This window comes from Hibiscus syriacus, unplaced genomic scaffold (genome assembly GCF_006381635.1).
Source record: "Hibiscus syriacus cultivar Baekdansim isolate YM2019G1 unplaced genomic scaffold, ASM638163v2 tig00110828_pilon, whole genome shotgun sequence".
NCBI classification, from domain to species: Eukaryota; Viridiplantae; Streptophyta; class Magnoliopsida; order Malvales; family Malvaceae; genus Hibiscus; species Hibiscus syriacus.
This window is the reverse complement of record NW_024062880.1, coordinates 394,543-416,632: the sequence shown is the minus strand read 5'-3', so window position 1 is coordinate 416,632 and position 22,090 is coordinate 394,543. Positions and strand designations below refer to the sequence as shown.

At 29.3% G+C, this 22,090-nt stretch overlaps 1 protein-coding gene and 1 long non-coding RNA gene across 2 annotated transcripts; both read left to right on the top strand.

Moving 5' to 3' along the window:
- The first annotated feature begins 15,995 nt into the window (after positions 1-15,995).
- On the top strand, positions 15,996-17,118 carry LOC120142369. The gene is made up of 3 exons (XR_005517842.1): positions 15,996-16,253; positions 16,761-16,872; positions 17,008-17,118. It is a non-coding gene; the product is annotated as an uncharacterized LOC120142369 (long non-coding RNA).
- An 89-nt stretch (positions 17,119-17,207) lies between these two features.
- On the top strand, positions 17,208-17,549 carry LOC120142335 (polyadenylate-binding protein 6-like). Its single transcript, XM_039157051.1, has one exon. It carries the CDS (start codon positions 17,208-17,210, stop codon positions 17,547-17,549), a length of 342 nt encoding a protein of 113 aa, XP_039012982.1.
- The last annotated feature ends 4,541 nt before the right edge of the window (positions 17,550-22,090 follow it).

Here is a 22,090-nt window from a genome sequence, read left to right as displayed (position 1 = left end):
GAAGTTTGCAAAGAAAATGGGAGAATTTATAATGTGTGTCCCTTCACCTCTTGCTATTTTTTTAAGTAAGTGATACTTTTATTTAAATCCCTTAACTATTAAAAGTTATATAATTGTCATTCGATTATTCATTATGTTACAAACTCGTCATTTTTTATTAAAATACTTATGCTATTCTGAGTTGAACGTTAACTTGCTGACTGCGATATGATAAAATATGATCTTAGAATCTCAAACGACTATCATATTTCAATTATCATGTTAACATCCAACTTAAACAACCGTCAATTTTTTAACAGAAAATTATGAGTATAAACCATAATGAATAATCAGGTTACAATTTTATAAAATTTAATAGTCAAAATACTTAATAAAATAATACACTTTAGTCAAAGAATTATTTGTATAATTTACTCTATTTTTAATACAATATTTATATTACACGATTTTTCGTCATAAAATAAAAGACGTTGTGTATTCAATTTTATGTCTCATTGTATTACATATAAGAATGATAATATTTTATATGAATAAAGTTATCTCAATCAAAAGATAAAATATTATACTCTTCAAAGATAAATTTGTGTAATATTGTTCGCATGATGTGACGTTATTAATACGTTGAGAAGATTTTAAGTATATATTATCTTAAAATTATTTTAGATTATTTTTTAAAAAACAATGATAATAATTTACTCGAATCAAGTGATTTTAATGGTTAAAGAAATGTTGTTATTCATTAAGGTCTCATGTTCGAGTACGACATCTATAATTATATACTATACTAAAATTATAGTGTTAAATTAAATTTTACTTTAATTTAATAAATTAATGTTTAATTAATTAGTTTTCATTTAGATAAAAATATAATATATGTATATTAAATTGGGTTAGATTTGTCAAAGTTTGATTTTTTTATTCAGCTAAGGTGATTATAAAGTAATATTTGTTCTAAATATTTTCAACTATTTGATGATGAACACTCAATCACGCTGTTGCAGTCATTGGTACTCGAATTCATGACCTCAGAGAACAATAACGATTCCTTTAATCATTAAGGCAAATTGGTTTGTGCATTATTTTTAATTAGTTTTGAGATGAAAAAAAGTATTTTTAAAATTGGATGGGTTTTGTTATATAGTTTTAGGTTTGGACTGACAAAAAAAATCTATCTCTTATATATTTATGAATATCACAATAATATTTCTTTCTATATCTTTAATTAGATATATATTTTATTGAATAAAAAATAAAATTTATTTATATTTATATCATGGGTTGAATATATATATATAGGGATGGGCAAGGGACCCGAACTCGACCGGTTTCGACCTGACCCGACCCGATCCGATCGGTTTTTTTTAAGATACGGGTCGAGTTAGGTTTTTTAAAGGTGATGTTCAGGTCGAGTTGGATTCGGGTTTATGATGAAAATACCGGAACCCAACCCGACCCAAAAAAAATTACCTTTTATATTTATGAATATTTACCTTATATATTTATGAATAATTACAATAATACCCCTCTATATATTATTTTTTTCAATTAAATCACTATTTTTATCGAATAAAAATAATATTTTTTATTATTTCAGGTCGGGTAAAGGATTTTATCTCAAAAAGTTGGTTCGGGTTCAAATCGGGTGAATGGTATATATTTTTCGGGTCGGATTTGGTGAATTATGTAAAGTTTGCGGGTCGGGTCGGGTTGATCGAAACCCGACCCATGCCCATCAATATATATATATATATATATATATATATATATATATATATATATGGGGTTGAATAGTTTAACGGGTTAAAAGATAAAAGAATATAAATAAAAAATATAAAAAAATATTTAATTTAAAAATATATAATTTTATTTAATTATAATTTTTTAGTACGTACTGAGCGATCTCATTGATAAATGAATTAATATTATTCTTTGAGGCCCCGAGTTCGAATACCAAGAATGTCAGGGGATGAGCGTTCAGAAGTTATCTTTGAACATATATTGTCTTGTTCTTACCCAAATTAATCGGAAAAATTTCGCTACTTTAGTTTGTGAAGACTGCACTTTATAAGTAAACTTCCTTTATAATTATGTAATATCTGTTATTTATTCTCAATGGCTTTTGGATTCACACACATTGATAAGATACTACTCTCTATAATTTGCTTTAGCTTTTCTATTTTTATTTTACTATTTATTAAAATATATAAAAAGAATAATGAACTTATTATGGTGGACATGTGGCACGTGGAATATTAAATAACTCTACGCTTTGCATGTTTGATATGTTTTATATTTTGCACGAATGAAGAGCCATCGATGAAATTAATATTTCAACAGTTTATAATAAGGATGGATATCGGTAGAATAAAAGTAAAATTTTAGTTGATTTCAAATCGATCTAAAAATTTAAAGATTTTATTCGAATTTAACTCAATTTAACATCATAAGATTTTTTATCCGATTTGAATTTCGATATGGGTCTAATCCCATTCGAAACAAGTAAAAAACTTCTCCATTTTTATTCGAATATACGAGGACAATCGAAAATATCTATATTGAAGTGGTATTATAGTAATTAGCTCTATTTTCCCTCATTTTTATTCATTACAAATAGAAAAGTAATTAAAATGTACCGAGATATTATAAAAAATTAATTCTATATATACGAAGAAAATTTTATTATTATTTTAAATCAGATCGAGGATTTTTCATCGTAAATTCAATCTCGATATGATTTCATGGATCCTCGTAAAATCAAAATTGACCAAACTTAAATCCAATTAAAAATAACTTCTATAAAATCAAATGGAATCAAAACCCATAAGATTCATATAATTTGATCATCTCCTATATATATATATTAATAAAAAATAGTATTTTAACAACTTATATGCATTAAATTAACAAAAATCAATATTTTTCTTAAATTTTCGTACAATATGAGGATAAGCTCTGACAAATTAAAATGCATGAACTAAATTTTTGTTTTTATATAAAGCAGAAAGATAAAAATCTATAATTAGACTGGTGATGGTACATGTTAGAGAATAAGATAAATTACATGATTAGTACCTAAACTATCAGTTTTGATTCATTTTAGTACATAAACTTTCAACTTTTTTCAAAATCATGATTAACTTTAGTTTTGTTTCATTTTAGTACCACGCCATTAAAAACTTTAGTTTTTGTTTCATTTTAGTATCACCGTTCAAAATTTAACGTTAGGTTTTGAAATAATTGAAAGTTTAAGTACTAAGACGGTCTAAGTACTAAGACGGACAAAAACTGATAATTTAGGTTCTAAATGTGTAATTTAACCAAGAAAAGATTAACCAACATCATCACAAAGATAATTATGCAATAAATCATAATTTTAAATAGATTTCATATATATATATATATATATATATATATGGTGTTGTTTGACTTAGAGAATCACAACAAACCAAGGGCTTCACATTGATTTCTTTTGGACACATTTCCTTGTGCTTTCCATCCCCAAACGTTAAACATGCAAAGCACTAACAGCGGCACAACTTTTTGTTGTCTCTTTATTAGTAACATTTTATTCATACGCATTGTTGGCATATATATATATATATATATATATATATATATATATTATTCATATTTGATTTATTGATCGTCTGCATAAGAAATCTAATATCTTATCCTATTAAACTAACTAGTAATTAGTATATATAACTTTCTATACAAGATCTAAACTATTGAGAATTTTTCAGGCCCTCGAATTAGGATTATAAACGAGCCGAGTCAAGTTTAAATATTGTTGAGCTCGGTTCAATTCGAAAGTTCACGAACTTAAAATTATCGAGCCCGACTCGAATTCGAAATCAAAAACTGGAATTCGAATCATACTCAAAAAACTTAAATACGAAATATTCTCAAACTTACCATGATTCAACATTTTAAACACTCATAAATTCATGTGAAATATTTGTAGATTTGACAAGGTCATCAACAGTGTGTTTACTTTGTGTAACGAAGCAATTGCTCGAACTAACTTTAACTGATTTTTCAAAATACTTTTTCAACAATGTTTATTTATCTATTTATTAAAAAAAGGGGAGTCTTTTAGTCAATTTGTTTAGGACTCATTCTTATATAAAGTTACCTAACAAAGTAACCCACCAATTATCATTGCTCAAAGTGGTTTCTCCTAAACTATCAGTTTTAGTCTGTTTTAGTACCTAAACTATTATTTTTTTTTCAAAATCATGCCTAACGTTTAATTTTCATTTCATTTCAGTATATCATCGTTAAAAACTTAACATGTTTAGTACCTAAACTATTAGTTTTGGTCTTTTCATTTCATTTCAGTATATCATCGTTAAAAACTTAACATGTTTAGTACCTAAACTATTAGTTTTGGTCCGTTTTAGTACCTAAACTTTCAATTTTCCAGTATTTGACGTTAAATTTTAAACGGGGTACTAAAATGAAACAAAAACTAAAGTTTTTAACGGCGGGATACTAAAATGAAACAAAAATTAGGTATTATTTTGAAAAAAATTAAAGAGTAAGTACTAAAATGAACCAAAACTAATAGTTTAGATACTAAACGTGTAATTTAACCATATTTTTTCTATTAATTATTATTATTTGATTTACTAAACTATTAATTTAGATCGGGTACCGTAGAACCTCACTACGGGTGATCCTCCCAACCCATTTTATTTTATTATAATGTAAAGATCCAAAAACTCTTATCTTGTTTAAGAGATCTATCTCATCCCACTAGATTAACAGATGGTTATCAATACTGATTAAATATTTATTTACATTAACCACTAATATTCAATCTATTAACCGATCTACTCTAATCGAGTAATACAAAAGTATATTATGAGAGTGATCGGCCCTCCTAACCTAGCTTGTTTCATTCACGACATTAAGATTTATATCTCTGTTATTATTTAAGAATTCTAGTGTCTCATTCCGCTGAATTGACTGATTGTTTGTTAGTTATTATTATTTTGAATGAGTGTACTAAAATGAATCAACAATTGAAGTTTTTAATGGCGGGTACTAAAATGAAACAAAAACTAAAAGTTATGTATAATTTTGAAAAATTAAAAGTTTAAATACTAAAACGGATCAAAACTGATAGTCTAGATGCCAAACACGTAATTTACCCTAAATTAAATTTACACTAAAATAAATAAATTCAAGTTTAAAATATTATATTTTGAATTTTTTCTATGTATTTTATAGTATAAGTTTAATATAGTCTAAAATTTTAAAAGCTTATCTCGTAATATAAAATTTTGTATCCGTCTCTGATATTAAATGACATATTATTGTTATAATAATATATTTTATTATTGAATCAAATTTATATTATAATCAATACATCTATATAATTATAATCAAAATAAATTATTATAATACATTATTAAATTCATTATTAAAATTTAATAAAAACAAATTTATATACGAATAAATAAATTTGGATAGATCTCGCACGCATGATAAATTCGAATCTCCTTTCATCTATTTAATATCGAAGTACAAAAGCAAAGCGTGTCGTTTTGTTTTAAACAATTAATTTCAACAAAAACTAAGCTGGGTTTGTCTCGTAATCTACTATGAAAACGAGGACTGATTAAGAAAATAATTTTAATTTTTTATATTCTGGAAATTAAAAAATACTAAATAAAAATTATTACAATAATGAAAAAAAACCATGATAAATAAAATATTTCTTTTTTATATTTTGTTAACATTATATATATATATATATTAATCATATTGGTTTTGAATCTAAAATCCCTAACCTAATTTTTGTGCAAATTACAACGTACAAGATCTTGTGAAGTCAAATTGAGTTAGGTGGGGTTATGATTTCATTTTATATTTAATTAATGGTTAATGGAAGGCTAATAGTTATTATTGCCATTGCTCTTGCACATAGCCTGACTTGTAATTTTGATATATTTTGGAATGTATTTGGCTTGATGATTTTATTCATGTTTTTTCAGACTATTTTTGGTACCAAAACATTGAGTTGAAGAAATATTAATTAAACCCTCTTAAAGTCTATATTATTTTATAGTTAAAAATAATATAATTATCTTTTATATTATTTTCATTTAGTTCCCTATTTTGTTGAAAAAATAAAAAAATTGTATCGAATATTTTAACTCTAAATTTTAGATTAAATATTAAAAAATATATAATCTCCTTAAACTCTGATCGGATATAAAATAAATGAATATAAAATTTAAATCAAATTTAGGTTAATTAAAAATCCGATCCGATCTAATTTAACCTTAAATATGGTACCAATACATGTATATTTGTATGTGAGTTGGATTTGATTTTTATTTTATAGTCTTGGGCATGTTGGAGTCTTGGCCTTACTAGGAAGTTGGTCGGAATGGCCTAAACAAATTGGGCTTAGCGACCTCCAAGTTAGGGATGGTAACAAGGTCGGACGTTTTTTTTGTCCATCCATTTTTATTTTATTTTATAAATATTTGATTTTATATTATTTCAAATTTTATATAAAAATATTAAAATTTAACCCCAATTTGAGTTTTAAATCGATATTTAATATGATATCCGTTTCTGAAGTATATCATTATATACGAATGACAAAGGTTGAGTTTTTAGTTAACTCGACATGACTCAAAAGGTATATATTCTTCATCTAATTCAATTCAATTTGAAAACTATAAATCTTTCGTCGGATCTCGATAAAACCTAAAATTTTAAAGTGTAAAGTTTGATCCGACATAACTTAGAATAAAATAAAGACTTAATTAAGAAAAACAATAGAGTGAGGATATTATATCAATTATTCATAAATTTATTTAAAGAAATTACAGTATTACGTTTAGGTCGGATCAGAGTTTTTTCACCTTCCACCCGAAATTGACCTGACTCCAGTCATTTATAAAATCTGACTGAATTCGAAACGATTTTTTAAAAAAATTCGATCCTATCTGCTCGACTCGAGTCAAAATCTGTTGGGTTTGGGGGTTAAATTATCATCCCTAATTATATAATATGACATTGTTTTGAATTTTTTTTCATAGAGGTCTTGAACTCGAGTAATTGCGACTGTACGATGTGTTGTTAATTAGTTAAGCAAATTATGAACAAATATTATCTTGTAATCACTCTAGACTATTTAATTTTATTTATTTATTAGAGTTATTTAAATTAATTCATTTTTTTTATCAAATTTCAAATTCGAATCGAATTTAAATTTATAAAATTTGAATAGCTAAAATATCAAAAACTAATTTGATATCGTTTTAAAATTTAGTAAAATAATTTGATTATTTTATGATATGGCAACTTGTGTTATTTTATTTCTTTTCATTTTTTCTTTCGATTTGTTAAGTAATTGACCAAATTTGAATCAGGTTCTCCTTAACTTAAATTTCACTTTTTAACATAATTTTTATAATTTAGTCCCTCAATTTTATGTTTTATTCTAATTGATCTCTCAACTGTGACTATTTACAAATTTCATATAAAATATAAATTAAAAAATATTTGTAAACTTGTTCGTTCAATTTAATTCGATCAAATATTTAACAATAGTTTTTTTAATTTTTTTTAATTTTCTGACTGTCGGAGGTCTTCCACAGAAGTTGCTCTCAACCTAACGTTGTTGGGGGCAGCCTACTACCCTACCTCCCTCTTATCCCATTGCATATGAGAATAGGGTTTTGTTGTTGTTGTTGTTGTAAATATTTACCGTAGTACATATATATATATATATATATATATATATATATATATTAAATTTAGGGTAAATTACATGTTTAGTGTCAAATTATCAGTTTTATTATATTTTAATACCTAAACTTTCATTTTTTTCAAAATCATACTTAAAGTTTAATTTTTATTTCATTTTAGTAGGCCGCTGAAAATGTAATGTTAAGCTTTTTTCTTTCAAAAAGTGAAAGTTTATGTATTAAAACGAATCAAATTTAATAGCTTAGATACTAAATGCGTTAAGCTTTTAACGATGGGTACTAGAATGAAACAAAGACTAAATATTAGACATAATTTTTAAAAAGTTAAAAGTTTAGGTTTTAAACCGAAATAAAACTGATAGTTTAAGTATTAAATACATAATTTCTCTTCCTTAAATTTATTTTGTTAACATTATATATGTATATTAGTCATATTGGTTTTGAATCTAAAATCCCTAACCTAATTTTTGTACAAATTACAACGTACAAGATCTTGTGAAGTCAAACTGAGTTAGGTGGGGTTATGATTTCGTTTTATATTTAATTAATGGTTAATGGAAGGTTAATAGTTATTATTTCCATTGCTCTTGATGTAACCCCTCAGACCGATGCGGATAGCCCGATCTGATCTGGAGTGTCATATTAGGGTCACCGGAGCGACCCACCGAAAAAAATAACGGAAAATTTAAAACTTTTCTTAAAACATGTAAACTCATAAAATCATTTATGAGTACAAAATAAAATTTATCAGTATTCGAAATAAAACAGATTTTCAGACTCATATATAAAGCAAAATACAATTACATGCCCCCTAATCACATGTAACATACTCTGCAAGCAACGCCGGAAGAACTCCCTTACTGATGTTGATAGAGTGCGCTTCGAAAAGCTCAGTAATACAGAACTACCAAATGATGTTACAGGACATACAAATAAATGGGAAGCCATAATTTCCTTATTGAATCAAACGTATACCAATTGCGGAATAATATGGGGTTCCATTAGTAGTTCATCGAGTATAAGCCATGAATCTCAGTTCATAAGAAACCTTTCATACAATCACGTTTTCATGAGGTCGAATAGGATGTCTAGTGTGTTCCATCAGTACGATAAAATCATAATAGGTACACTAATCAAATGATAGTTCAGTAAATCCTATAAACCATATTGTAATAGAGCTTTTTAAACTCGTATTTTTAAAACCATCGTACAAAGAGTTAACCTGAGGGAACATCTTAGGGCTTGAGAGCCTACCCAAGAAAGTTCGGGGCCATGGGGCCTACCTAAGAAAATATCTTAGGGCCATAGGGCTTACCCAATAATGATCTCAGAGCCGCAGAGCCTACCTAAGAGTCATATTAGGTCCATAAAAAAAAATTTCAGCTTGATCAAAGCTGTACTTTACAAATATGTATCTCCAAGATACAATTTATACAATGATACAAATCCATAAGCCATCACCGTTAAGTCGATGCATCCATAAAACAGTAACCATAGATTTCAGTGTACCACGTGTTAAAACAATAAAACAATAAAACAATTTTTCAAAATATAAGGAACACACTAGAGAATCCAAATATTTTTCAGATGCATTTTGTAGTTATCAATATGGATAACATGAACTTGTGCAATTTGATCGGATTCCAGGAATAAGATCTTATTGAAGAGAATTGATTTCTAACTGATCTAATCAGACATTTCAAATTTATACTTTAGAATTCCACTAAGTTTCCATGTGCTTTAGGAAAACGTTCAGGAACCTTTATACATAATAATTCTAAATTCAGATTTACTGCGAGTGATTCCATTACCCAAACAATCAGGGGTATTCAGGAATATACTTTGAATTCATAGGATTTCAGCCCAATTGAACCAAATGAGGTATTCAGAATCTTTTCCTTCTGCGTTACTTGCGTTTTCAAACATGACCGAAATAATTTTAGATGAAAATATAGAATCAAAGATTCAAGTCATTTAAAATCTATGACTATCGATCGTATTATCAAACAACTCGAGTTACACAACTCCCAAATTGATATATGTCAACAAGTCAATTCATTATCCTTCCAGTGTATTCACTCTTTAATACCATAATGCAGATCCATAGATTATCCCCATAATCATCGCTGTATAGATCTTCCAACGGTCTTTATTTCATTTCCACGTTTCAACAATATCAGGAAATACAGACGTACTTAATTCATGGTTCATAACCAAAAGGACAATTCATCATGTAAGTCCAACAGTGTTTCCAAACTCATCCAATCACCTATTTAATCCTCAGTCATTGAGGTTACTTAGTTCGTTTAGTAAGCAAGTCTATCACAGTTACTTTAGAGTTTTCCAGAATAATTCAGACGTTTCTAAATTTCAAATACATGTTGTACTTCCTTTCAGTTTAATTTAGTCATATAATAAAGTCATTCTGGTATTCGTGTTTAATTTGTCAAACAAACGTACAATTCTTAGTACGGAATGCGATCTAGAGTTGAGCTGAATACTTCCAAAATTTATCATCGAGTCAAACTTGAGAAGATGAGCACGCATTCCAGTAATATCTATGCCATTCAGGTATTGACATAGCTTTAGGGTTGATTTACTCACTTAAATTGTGTTTCATTACTTTTAAAGGTATCCAATACCTATGTTTATTTGGATTTCTCAATTAATCTAAGACATTTACTTAGTATAGGCCATAAGGGTATTTTGGTCATTTTGGTATTCAGTTTTATTCCAATCATTACAGAGCTTAAGGATATCCCATAATTCCTAAACTTGGTGGTATTCTTGGGTCATTTCCATTACAGGGATATTTTGGTAATTTTACATATTCAGTGTATTTTAATCCTTTCCTTCAGTCCGATCTTACTATTAAATTCAATCTTATCATTTATTTCAGTCCCTTCGAACAATTCTGACAGCAGAATACCCTCGATAAATTATTCTTCAGGTATTTACTCATTACTCGGATATTTTCGGGTCAAGTGCCTTCTCAGATTTTACAAACGGAATATCATGAATTTTTATGTACAAAGACAGGATCTTAACAATTAAATTCGTACTTAATCGAGTTAAGTACAAGTACTCAAAGTACTTTCTCATTCAGGGTCAACTCAAACTATTTTACCTCTCAAGGGCATTTTCGTAATTTATTAACCAGATAATTTCGATATTAGTTCTTAACAAAAATAATTATAATTTAAAGATCCTATGGTCAATTGCTTTCCCGAACATTCTCTGATTTTGAAATTATTCCTTAACAAACTTCTAGCATCTTGCGCAAACCCTTTTTTTGGCATTAAAAACCAATTATCCAAATTTTCTAAACAAAACTATTATTTCTTATGCACATCTATAATTATATCGAATCAATATGTCTTTTCAGAGTTATTAACCAACTTCCAGGGATAATTCTTGTCATCCTACAACATAAGGGTATTTTCGTAATTTTACCATACCGGAGTATTCTCATAATTTCTCATCCAAGTACCTTTACCATTTAATCTTTGATGATATAAAATATAAGTTACAAATCCAGGGCTGATTTCTTTATCACCAATCACAAACTTTTAATTTAATTCTAACAATTCCTCAATCTCTTATGTTAGTCATTCGATCTGTATTCAATTACAGAATTTCTATCACATTCATATCGAGTGTATAAATTATTCAACTCCACAAAAGTGACCAACAATATCTTATTCATGCATTTACCAATATCAACATGTTCCATAAAGCATAAAGAGGTAGTAAAGTATTACCTCGATTTCCGTGCAATACTGATCAACCATAAAAATTCCATTTGATCGCCCTCGATCTTGAAATCAACTTCCAATAATTCCTCATATCCATATCAACAGAAATTACATCAAAACGGAGCTTAATCCTGAAAAACGGATCGAATCGGATGATAAATCAGTGAAAAATAGCTTACCAGTTTCGAATTTGGCGAAACGGACTTCGGATTCAGGACATCAATAAAATCCAAAATATTACTCTTGAAATCCAACTCACCAACTTAATTTCTGGCTTACAATCTTTTTCTAACAAACACGGACCATCTATCGTACAAATACGACTTCAAATAATTTTCCTCGCCATAAAAATAACTTATTAGAATCTAATTAATAATTCAAGAACCCAATTGATAAAACTAAAAACTTATGGAGCCACTATATATATTCAATTACTAAAATCAGGGACTAAATTGATCTTATTGAAACCATTATGCCATAATCATAACAATATGGAAGCTAGAAAACAAGGTTAGCTTTTACCAAACTTGGATGACTCACCTTGTAATTTACCCCTTTTGCACTTTATCAATAACTCACCAAAACCACGTGAATGATTTCTTTGCTCCCTTTTCAATTTCCAAAGCCATGTGCACTCTTCCATTCCTCCATTTCCACGCAGCTTTGCCAATTCTTATTTCTTTTTTTTCTTTTTTCTTTTTCAAGTCATGCTCTAAAGGTGAACAAAGAACCTTCATCGGCAACAGTCGAATACCGGCGACCACCGTGTTGACCACCGTCTCCGATTACCATTCAAGACATAAAATACATCTTTCGAACCACCTCATGCTACTCGTCACAAATTTGATCCCCAATCATTCAAAAACATCGTCGATCGTTGTAGATCTAGTGAAAACCATTAGATTTTCTTAAAGTAAAATACTCTGGTCCGCTTCATATTATCGTCCGATGGATCCAAAACCAAGTTATATCATTCCTTACAACAACTCCGACCTTTCCACAACATGAATCTTCCTATCAATGCCTGAAACACTAAAAATACAAACCCCATCTCTCACTTTTCTCACTCTTTTTTCTAATTATTTCCAACAACTTAGTTTTAAACTAAGCCTTAACACTATTATATCAAAATATCATTCAAATTATGGTTCCTATTTTCCATATAATAATAATAATAATAGTAATAATAAACAATTTCATATCACACAAATAAGAGATTTCACGTGAACTCTAGAATGTCTCAAAATTAAAGAAGGACAATTTACAATTAAAATCCTTAAATTTTTTTTACAAAATACTACTTTAATTCAATACTTTGTAATTTCTAAAATTTAACCCCTAAATTGGGGTGTGACACTTGCACTTAGCTTGACTTGTAATTTTGATATATTTTGGAATGTATTTTACTTAATGATTTTATTCATGTTTTTTTTTGTTGAAAAAAGTACGAAGGGCCTTCTATATGTCCATTTTATCAGTAATTAACAACTCTTCAGCTTCCTTGGGTGGGTTTTCCAGAAAGACTACGTCTTCTTGATACTTCCTAATCAGCTTGGCGATGAAATCTGCTACACGATTGACCTCTCTAGGTATGTGCTTCAACTCTACTTCCCAATTTTTCTTTAAGAGTTTTCCTATGTGCTGCAGAATGATAAGCTTTCTGTGCTCAGGCGAATTATTTTTAATAAGGTTGATAGCTTCTTTGTTATCAGATTCCAAAACCACTTTTCTTTCTCCCCTGTTCCAAGCCATATTTAAGCTCTCGTAAATTCCCCATAATTCTGCTTCCAAGATGAAGTAAATCCCTATTCTTCTACCAAAACCCCATCGCCAGTTTCCATTGTGGTCTCTTGCAACTGCCCCGCACATAGCTTCTCCAGTGCTTTGATTCTTGGTTCCGTCTGTATTTATTTTACAGTAATTTCTACTAGGTTTCTGCCATTTATTTCGAATTTCATTCCTGCTTGGTGTGCTTCCAGATTTGATAGCTTCTGAATTTTGTATATCCTGTGTCAATCTCATAGCTTGTTGGATAACATTTTCTCTTTTGATCATTTCAGGGTCTTGATTTCTTCTTTTCCAAATATACCAGATTACAAAGCTGAAGAATGATGGCCAATTTTCAATATAAGGTGAAGGGGATTGTGTTGTTTCCAGATTTTCTGTGATCCACTCTTTGATATTTTTATTCAGAAAATTATCCAAGTTCCGGGTATCAATCAGTTCTGCCCACATCAGTAACGTTCTCGGGCAGAATCTCAACATATGATTTAAGTCTTCTGTCTCGTAGTTGCACATGGGGCAGCTTGCATCCGTCGTCATATGCCTGCGCACTCTTTCCAAATTGGTCAGTATTCTATCTTTCCCCATAAGCCATAGAAACGCTTTGATCCTGGGAATGTTGTTTTGCTTAGCAATGATACTCCAAATCTTTTCCTCTGTTGTATTGTTGTTTGCTATCACCTTATAAGCTGATTTGACTGAGAATACTTTTTTCTCCGAGGGGATCCAACCTGTTGTGTCAGCAAGGATTTTATTCATGTTTTTTCCGACTATTTTGGTACCAAAACATTGAGTTGAAGAAATATTAAAAATTGTATCGAATATTTTAACTCTAAATTTTAGATTAAATATTTAAAAATATATAATCTCCTTAAACTCTGATCGGATATAAAATAAATGAATATAATATTTAAATCAAATTTAGGTTAATTAAAAATTCGATCCGATCTAATTCAACCGTAAATATGGCACCAATACATGTGTATTTGTATGTGAGTTGGATTTGACTTTTATTTTATAGTCTTGGGCATGCTTGGAGTCTTGGCCTTACTAGGAAGCTGGTCGGAATGGCCTAAACAAATTGGGCTTAGCGACCTCCAAGTTAGGGATGGTAACAAGGTCGGACGTTTTTTTTGTCCATTCATTTTTATTTTATTTTATAAATATTGATTTTATTTTTCAAATATTATATAAAATATTAAAATTTAACCCCAATTTGAGTTTTAAATTGAAATTTAATATGGTCTCCGTTTCTGAAGTATATCATTATATATACGGATAAAAACGTGTTGGGTTGGGTTTTTAGTTAACTCGATCTAGTCCGAAAAATATATATTCTTCATTTAAATTTAATTTAATTTGAAAAATATACATTTTCCATCGGATCTCGATAAAACTTAAATTTTTAGAGTGTAAATTCGATCCGACTCAACTTAGTATAAAACAAAGACTTAATTAAGAAAAAAAAAATAGAGTGAGGATATTAATATCAATTATTCATAAATTTATTTAAAGAAATTACAATATAACGTTCAGGTCGGATCGGAGTTTTTTCACATTCCACCCCAGTCATTTATAAAATATGACCGAACTTGAAACGATTTGTTAAAAAATCCGATCCTATCGGCTCGGATCGGGTCAAAATCTGTTGGTTTTGGGTTAAATTACCATCCCTAATTATATAATATGACATTGTTTTAATTTTTTTTCTTTATAGAGGTCTTGAGCTCGAGCAATTGCGATTGTACGATGTGTGTTGTTAAATAGTTAAGCAAAATATGAACAAATATTACCTTGTAATCACTCTAGACTATTTAATTTTTTTAATTTATTAGAGTTATTTAAATTAATTCAATTTTTTTTTATCAAATTTCAAATTTGAGTCAAATTTAAACTTATAAAATTTGAATAATTAAAATATCAGAAACTAATATGATATCGTTTTAAAATTTAGTTAAATAATTTGATTATTTTATGACATGGCAACTTGTGTTATTTCTTTTCATTTTTTCCTTCGTTTTGAGTAAGTAATTGACAAAATTTGAATCAGATTCTCCTTAACTACTTCAGAATACACATGTAACTTAAATTTCACTTTTTAACATAATTTTTATAATTTAGTCTCTCAATTTTATGTTTTATTCTAATTAATCTCTCAACATTTAAGGTAAATTACATGTTTAGTACTTAATTATCAGTTTTATTATGTTTTAATATCTAAACTTTCAATTTTTTCAAAATCATACTTAAAATTTAATTTTTGTTTCATTTTAGTATGCCGTTCAAAATATAATATTAAGTTTTTTAAAAAAGTGAAAGTTTATGTATTAAAACGGGCTAAAATTAATAGTTTAAATACTAAATGTATTAAACTTTTAACGATAGGTACTAAAATTAAACAAAAAAATGTTAATTATAATTTAAAAAAGTTAAAAGTTTAGATTCTAATAAAAATCAAAACTAATAGTTTAAAGTGATTATTTACCTACCCTTAAATTTATTTATTACAAACTTGAAAAAGAAGAACGGAGGATGGAAAGCATGTAAAAGGGCAGAGGAGTGATGATAGTGGTAAACTGGTAATAACAGTAAAGAAGGACCCGAAGATGGTTGGCTTGAAGGTATGGAGGCTATCCTCATCCATTGCAAGGCCTTCGAATTTGAGGCAACTCTTTGGATTGGGCGCTTCCTCTGCTCTAGCCGTCCGCTGCTTAAGCACCGCACTTCGGACCGTGAAGCCATCCGTTCCATCCGCCTCAAGAAAGTGGAGCAATTGTGGAGCCAGGGGTTGAAGCCGTACGGCTATAAGTGGGATAGAAGTCACAGTGCTAGGGAGCTTCAAGAGATATACAAGGATCTTAACAATGGCGAAGAGTTGGATGGCGAAAGTCACCGTGTCTCCGTTGCTGGCCGAATTGTGGCTCGTAGAGCCTTTGGGAAACTTGCTTTTCTCACTTTAAGAGATGACTCCAGCACTATTCAGGTTTTTCCAGGTTGTTTCCCCCCGTTTTCTACATCATTGTATTTTTAAGCTCGACTAGAACTCTAAACCATAAATTACAACCCATAAATTGAAGTTTACGAAAACTCAAAATAAAAAAAATTATAAATTTAATTCGATCGAAGCTTAAACTCTCAAACTCGATCTTTAAATACATGCAAGCCTTATACCATATTTTTTAAAAATCAACACATTAAAGTTAATATTATTAATAATTTAATTTTAAAAAATAAATTCTTAATAAATTATATTTTCGAGTTGATCACCCGCTTTTCGAGACGAGAATCAAGTAAATCATTTCGGCTTGTTAATAATTCGAGTCGAGTTCAAGTTCGAGTCCATTCGAATCGAGTATTTATGTAGCTCTGACCGAATCAATCTCGAGTAACTCACGATTTGTCTCGTCTTATTTACAGACCTAATTGTATTGTTTCTGCTATAATTTTTGTTAACATTTTGGATGATTGTATGGCTATCAAGTGATTGTAGTTGTACTGTGAGAAAGAAAGGCTTTTGAATGATCAATTTGAGCAGTTAAAGACACTTGTTAATATTGGTGATATATTGGGTGCTTCTGGCTCTATTAAGCGGACTGAGAAAGGTAAAGCTTTTCATTTTACAGTGATTTTATTCTAATTTTTGCTTTTATTTTGATCTCTATCACTGTATGTTGTCAAATCCAAAGCAGCTTCCCTTTGGTTTATTTCATAGTTTTTTCCCCTGTTTCACTGTTCAGGGGAGCTTTCTGTTAAGGTGGATTCTTTTTCAATCTTTACTAAATCACTACTTCCTCTGCCGAATAAGTTTCATGGTTTAACCCACATTGATAAGTGATACAGTCAAAGGTGATTTGCCATATGCAGTTTCTGTCATACTATCAATTTTTGTGAATCATCTTGTAATGCACTCATTCAAAAGTGAGAATGAGGAGTGAGAATGGTAGAGAGAGAAAGAGAGCGAGTGAGACAATTTGTTCGTCCTCCAATGAGGAATGGACTGTTTTTTCCTGATAATCTTAGTAGGAGAGTTACTAGAAGTGAATTAAGAGAGATTTTCAATCATTATGGAATAGTAGTTAGGGTCTTTATTCCAAAATTTATGTTTAAACTGAATTATACATCTTCTACGTTTTCCTTTGTGCAATTTACGGTGGAGGAAGGCTGTAGAAGAGCAATTCAGTATGTTAATGGAACGTTGATTGATGGGAAGAGAGTGTCAGTGGGGGTTGCAAAGTACAACAAGGATAGGAGAAGAGAAACAGATGGGAAAAATCCCTAATTGAGTAGACATTAGTTTTTTTTGCCCATTTTATTTATTTATTTATTATTATTATTATTATTATTATTGTTATTAACAAATAAATTATTAATATTACAGGTCCAAACCTGAAGCCCAGTTACAAATGGATCTTAGACCCAAACCAACCGGGTACCCAGAAGCCCAACCCGGTCCAAACAATCTGACTCGGTTCAGAACTCGTTTAGGGTTTCCACATCTTATCTCAAGTCGTCAACTCAACCACTCTCAACTGCTCCACTGCTTCGCCTTCAACCACTCCACCGTTATGTTCTCCATCCAACTGCTGCCACGATGACCATCACTGCACTGAAGACTCCAGAAGATATGAAGACATCCGTACACATCACGATCTATGGTGAGTCACCATCATAGATCCGATGACTCACCATAAATCCACCATTATTGAGGCTTATAAAAGCCTTCGAACCTGCGATGAAGGAAGAAGAGAGAAAGCAAGAGGAAAGCACCAACGACCAGCAACCAAGAGCCACAAACAACCAAAAACCAACAAATATTAAACTGAAAGAGAGAGAACTTCCCAAAGAGGACTCCACGGTCACCGAAGACACCACGAACATCCACGCGTCACGCAAAGATTCGAAATACCTGAAGGTATTTTTGTAGATCTACGTAAATAGGACGTGTTTTATATAAAGGGGTTGGATTCGATTTTAGATCATTTGATCTATCTTTTGAGAGGTTTTATATTTCCGACCACCGGTGACGGTGGCCGACGCGAAGAAACCACGAACATCCACGCGTCACGCAAAGATTCGAAATACCTGAAGGTATTTTTGTAGATCTACGTAAATAGGACGTGTTTTATATAAAAGGGGGTTGGATTCGATTTTAGATCATTTTGATCTATCTTTTGAGAGGGTTTTATATTTTCCGACCACCGGTGACGGTGGCCGACGGCGAGGTTAGTGGCGTCGTGCGACGGCTGGCTGGGGATCAGTTTTCCTTCCGGCGAAGGAAACTAGAGAGAAGGTAGAGCTTCTCTCGAAGCAAAATGGGAAATATGGAGAAAAATGGCCTAAAGGCCGGTTTAATAGGGTCTTTATACCCTCCGTTAAACGACGTCGTTTAAGGGAGGGACCCTCTGCATAATTTTCGTATAGGGTAAAATACAATATAGGTCCATTAAGTTTGTATACTTTCATTTTGTCACTGAAAATCAATTTCTGTAAGTTTTAATTCGGTCTTCTAATTTTATTTTATTTATAATTTAGTCATTATCAGTAAATATATATATTTATGGTAAATAACAGATTTAGTCCCTCAGATTTTAATAATTTATATTTTAATCATTGGTTAATAATTAAAATTAAATATATATTTCATAATATTTTGAATTAGAGCCTTTAATTTTGGTATTTTACATTTTAATTACTGATATATTAGTATTTTTTTACCATAAGTTTATTTATTTATTTTATTTAGTGTTATAATTTTAATTATTTTATTTTGATTATTATCTAATTGCAATTTTATTTTATTTCTATTATTATTTTTAATAATTTAATTATTATCTTTCATTTTATCTTTATTTAATTTTAGTCATTAATTAATATATATATATATATGCCCCTTAATTCACGTATTAATAGATGTATAGTTGAAACCAAATAATTGATTAAAAGACCCCCTAATTCAAACAAAAAAATGATGCTTTTGTTTTATCTATTATAAAAATAAAACTTTTTGTTTTGATGGAAAAGTAAAACCTACCTTGCTTTTACGTTGAAAACTCTAATATTAATTGTGTGTTTCATGTTGAAATCAAATCTCTGCTTTTGAGTTAAATTACTTTAGTTATATACTTTAAGGTAAAATAACCTATTTAACCCCTATTAATTTTAATAAATTTTATTTATAACTAGAATAAATTATTATGATTAAATTATACTTTATGCTTATATTACATGCTATTTCGAATTAGTATTTTTAATTTTGATATTTTATATTTTAATAATGTTTTAAATAAATTTAATATTTTAATTAGATTTTATTATTATTTTTTATTATTATTAATCATATATTTTTATATTTTTATTACTATTTTTATTATTACCCTTTATATTTAAATATTTTAAAATAAGTCCTTTAATTATTATTTTTTATTTTATAAATAAATGAGCCCATTTTATTACAATACGTTAGATTCATTACAATAAATAATAAATACCCATTACAATATTTCTAAGAGACCATTTAAAGCTCAACATTCTTAAACATAAAAATCAAAATTGTCTTCCACTTTTGCTCCTTGATTTCCGTTGGTTTTGGGATGATGGTGGGCTCCTCATTGTTTGATTAATTTAAATGTGATTTATAATTATAAGGTGTCATGTTAGTACACTATGTGAAGAAGAAGTTACCTTGGTCTTTGGATTGGAAATGGATCCAATGTTGGAAGTTTTATCTGATCACCCTTACCGGCGTATAGAATCACGCGCCATTTAAAAGTTTTTTAAATAAATAAAATACTATATTTGATTTAATTTTATTTAAAAGATTTTTATTAATTTTTATTAATTTTTTAATATTAAAAAAAGAGACAGTCTTAAAATAACTAGATGTCCTTTTCTGATATTTCTAAATAAATAAATACATTATTTATAAAACCCTAAAAATATACATTTTTACTTTAGTTTTAGAAAAATTATTTTTCTTTAAAATTATTCGATTGAATCTGAAATAAGATGATCATAAATTAAATTTATATTCAAATCTTTAAATTCTATTATTAGAAACAATATATAATCGACGGGTACCAATTTTGGGCGTTATGGGGGTGTTAATCCTTCCCCAAACGTAACCGACCACGAATCCCTTTTTATTATTAAAAAGAACGAATTTTTGGTTAAACGTAGACCAATTTATCTTTTAAATTGTGTTTTCCTAAAAACTATTTTAAAAGATGATTTTTAGGTATTCGACCCTACCTAACCCAAAATGTTCGATGGCGACTCCAAAACATTTTTTAATCAAAATCATTTTTATCCACATCATTTTTCCCGCCAAGTAAACATTCGTGCCCGGGCGAAAACCGGTTACGACAGCTTGGCGACTCTGTTGGGGACCTGGTCAAACTTTAAAATCAATTATAAATTGTCTCTATTAATTAGAAATTAAAAATTCATATATTTAATTTATAATTCTTTCTTTTCAAAATTTTTATATATACTTATTATTTTCACAATATTTATATGTATATTATCTTATTTTCAAGTATTAAATTTCATTATTTATTTGATTGTCAGAGGTTTGAAAATTTCTCCTCACACACAATACGTGCATTGCATAACATAAACTTTATAATCAAGCTTGTCCCTTTTAAGTGGGAGTGAAAGCGACGTCTTCGTGAGAATTTATTCTCTGTGTCAGACCTAGCAAGTAACTTTCGGGGTTCATATGCTCTATGTCTTCATGAGAATTTATTCTCTGTGTCAGGCATAGAGAAATGTGTCCCCTCGAATTGAACTCGATCCGCTTAAGTCTGTGATGGACTAGGATTGAGGGTTAGCAGCCCAAGGGGGCACTAACAAGGACAATTCGGATACCTTTACTCTTAGAACTGAAACTCTGCATATAGTAAACATCAGAAACTCTTCCAATCTGAAGCCATGCTTTAATTTTGTCCAAAATAGATGTACACAAAGGAGAAATGAATTCTAACTTTTTCCTTTATTTATTTATTTCTCTGCTAAATAAATTACATATGAATTTAAATTATTTAAAGTATGCTATGTAGAAAGCATGTTTAAATAAAAATATTTGCGTAGATATTATTAAATTAAATTTTTTCCTTCTTCATTATTTGAACTAATTCATTTTTTCTATGTTTTCTTTTATTTTTTTCTGTTTGCATAGCATCATACAAGATTAAAGGTATTGATCTTCGAGTTAATCGTCTCATTGGAAAACCTTCATCTATGGATAAAAAGTGTTCAAATAAAATAGTTCCAAACTCAGAAGTAAGACAGTGGGCTGAGGACTTACAAAGACAAGGGGGAGACAATCTGCAGGATGATTATGTACCCGAGTTGGCAAGTTATGCTCCGGTTTTGCTAAAAAGAAATGATATGCAAGATTTACGAGGCATTTGGGAGAGTTGGGATTCAAATAGAAAGCTGCAGTTCTATCAGTCTTACTGGGACATCCCATATTTGCTCTATGTCGAAGTTGATGATGACTTGATTCGAGCCCTGATTCAATTATGGAATCTTGGTTATAATTGCTTCACTTTCAATAAGGAGGATTTGGTTCATACTATTGAAGAGTATACAACTTTGCTACATATAGAAGGGGCTTTGGAGAATCGAATTTATTCAAGGTTAGTTAAAACTCAACCTTTCCGAGTTAAATTAGCAAAGATTGCAGGAGTACGAGAGGAATGAGTAGTAGCCCGCACGAAACAAAAGGGTGAAGGTGAAGGCATTGCTTGGACCAACATCAAAGAAATTATTCAGAGTCATCCAGATGATAAAGTACGATTTGATCTTTTTGCTCTGAGT

Excerpts from the sequence above, each read along its gene's own strand:
- LOC120142335 (XM_039157051.1), top strand. The coding sequence starts at position 17,208 with ATGGTAGAGAGAGAAAGAGAGCGAGTGAGACAATTTGTTCGTCCTCCA.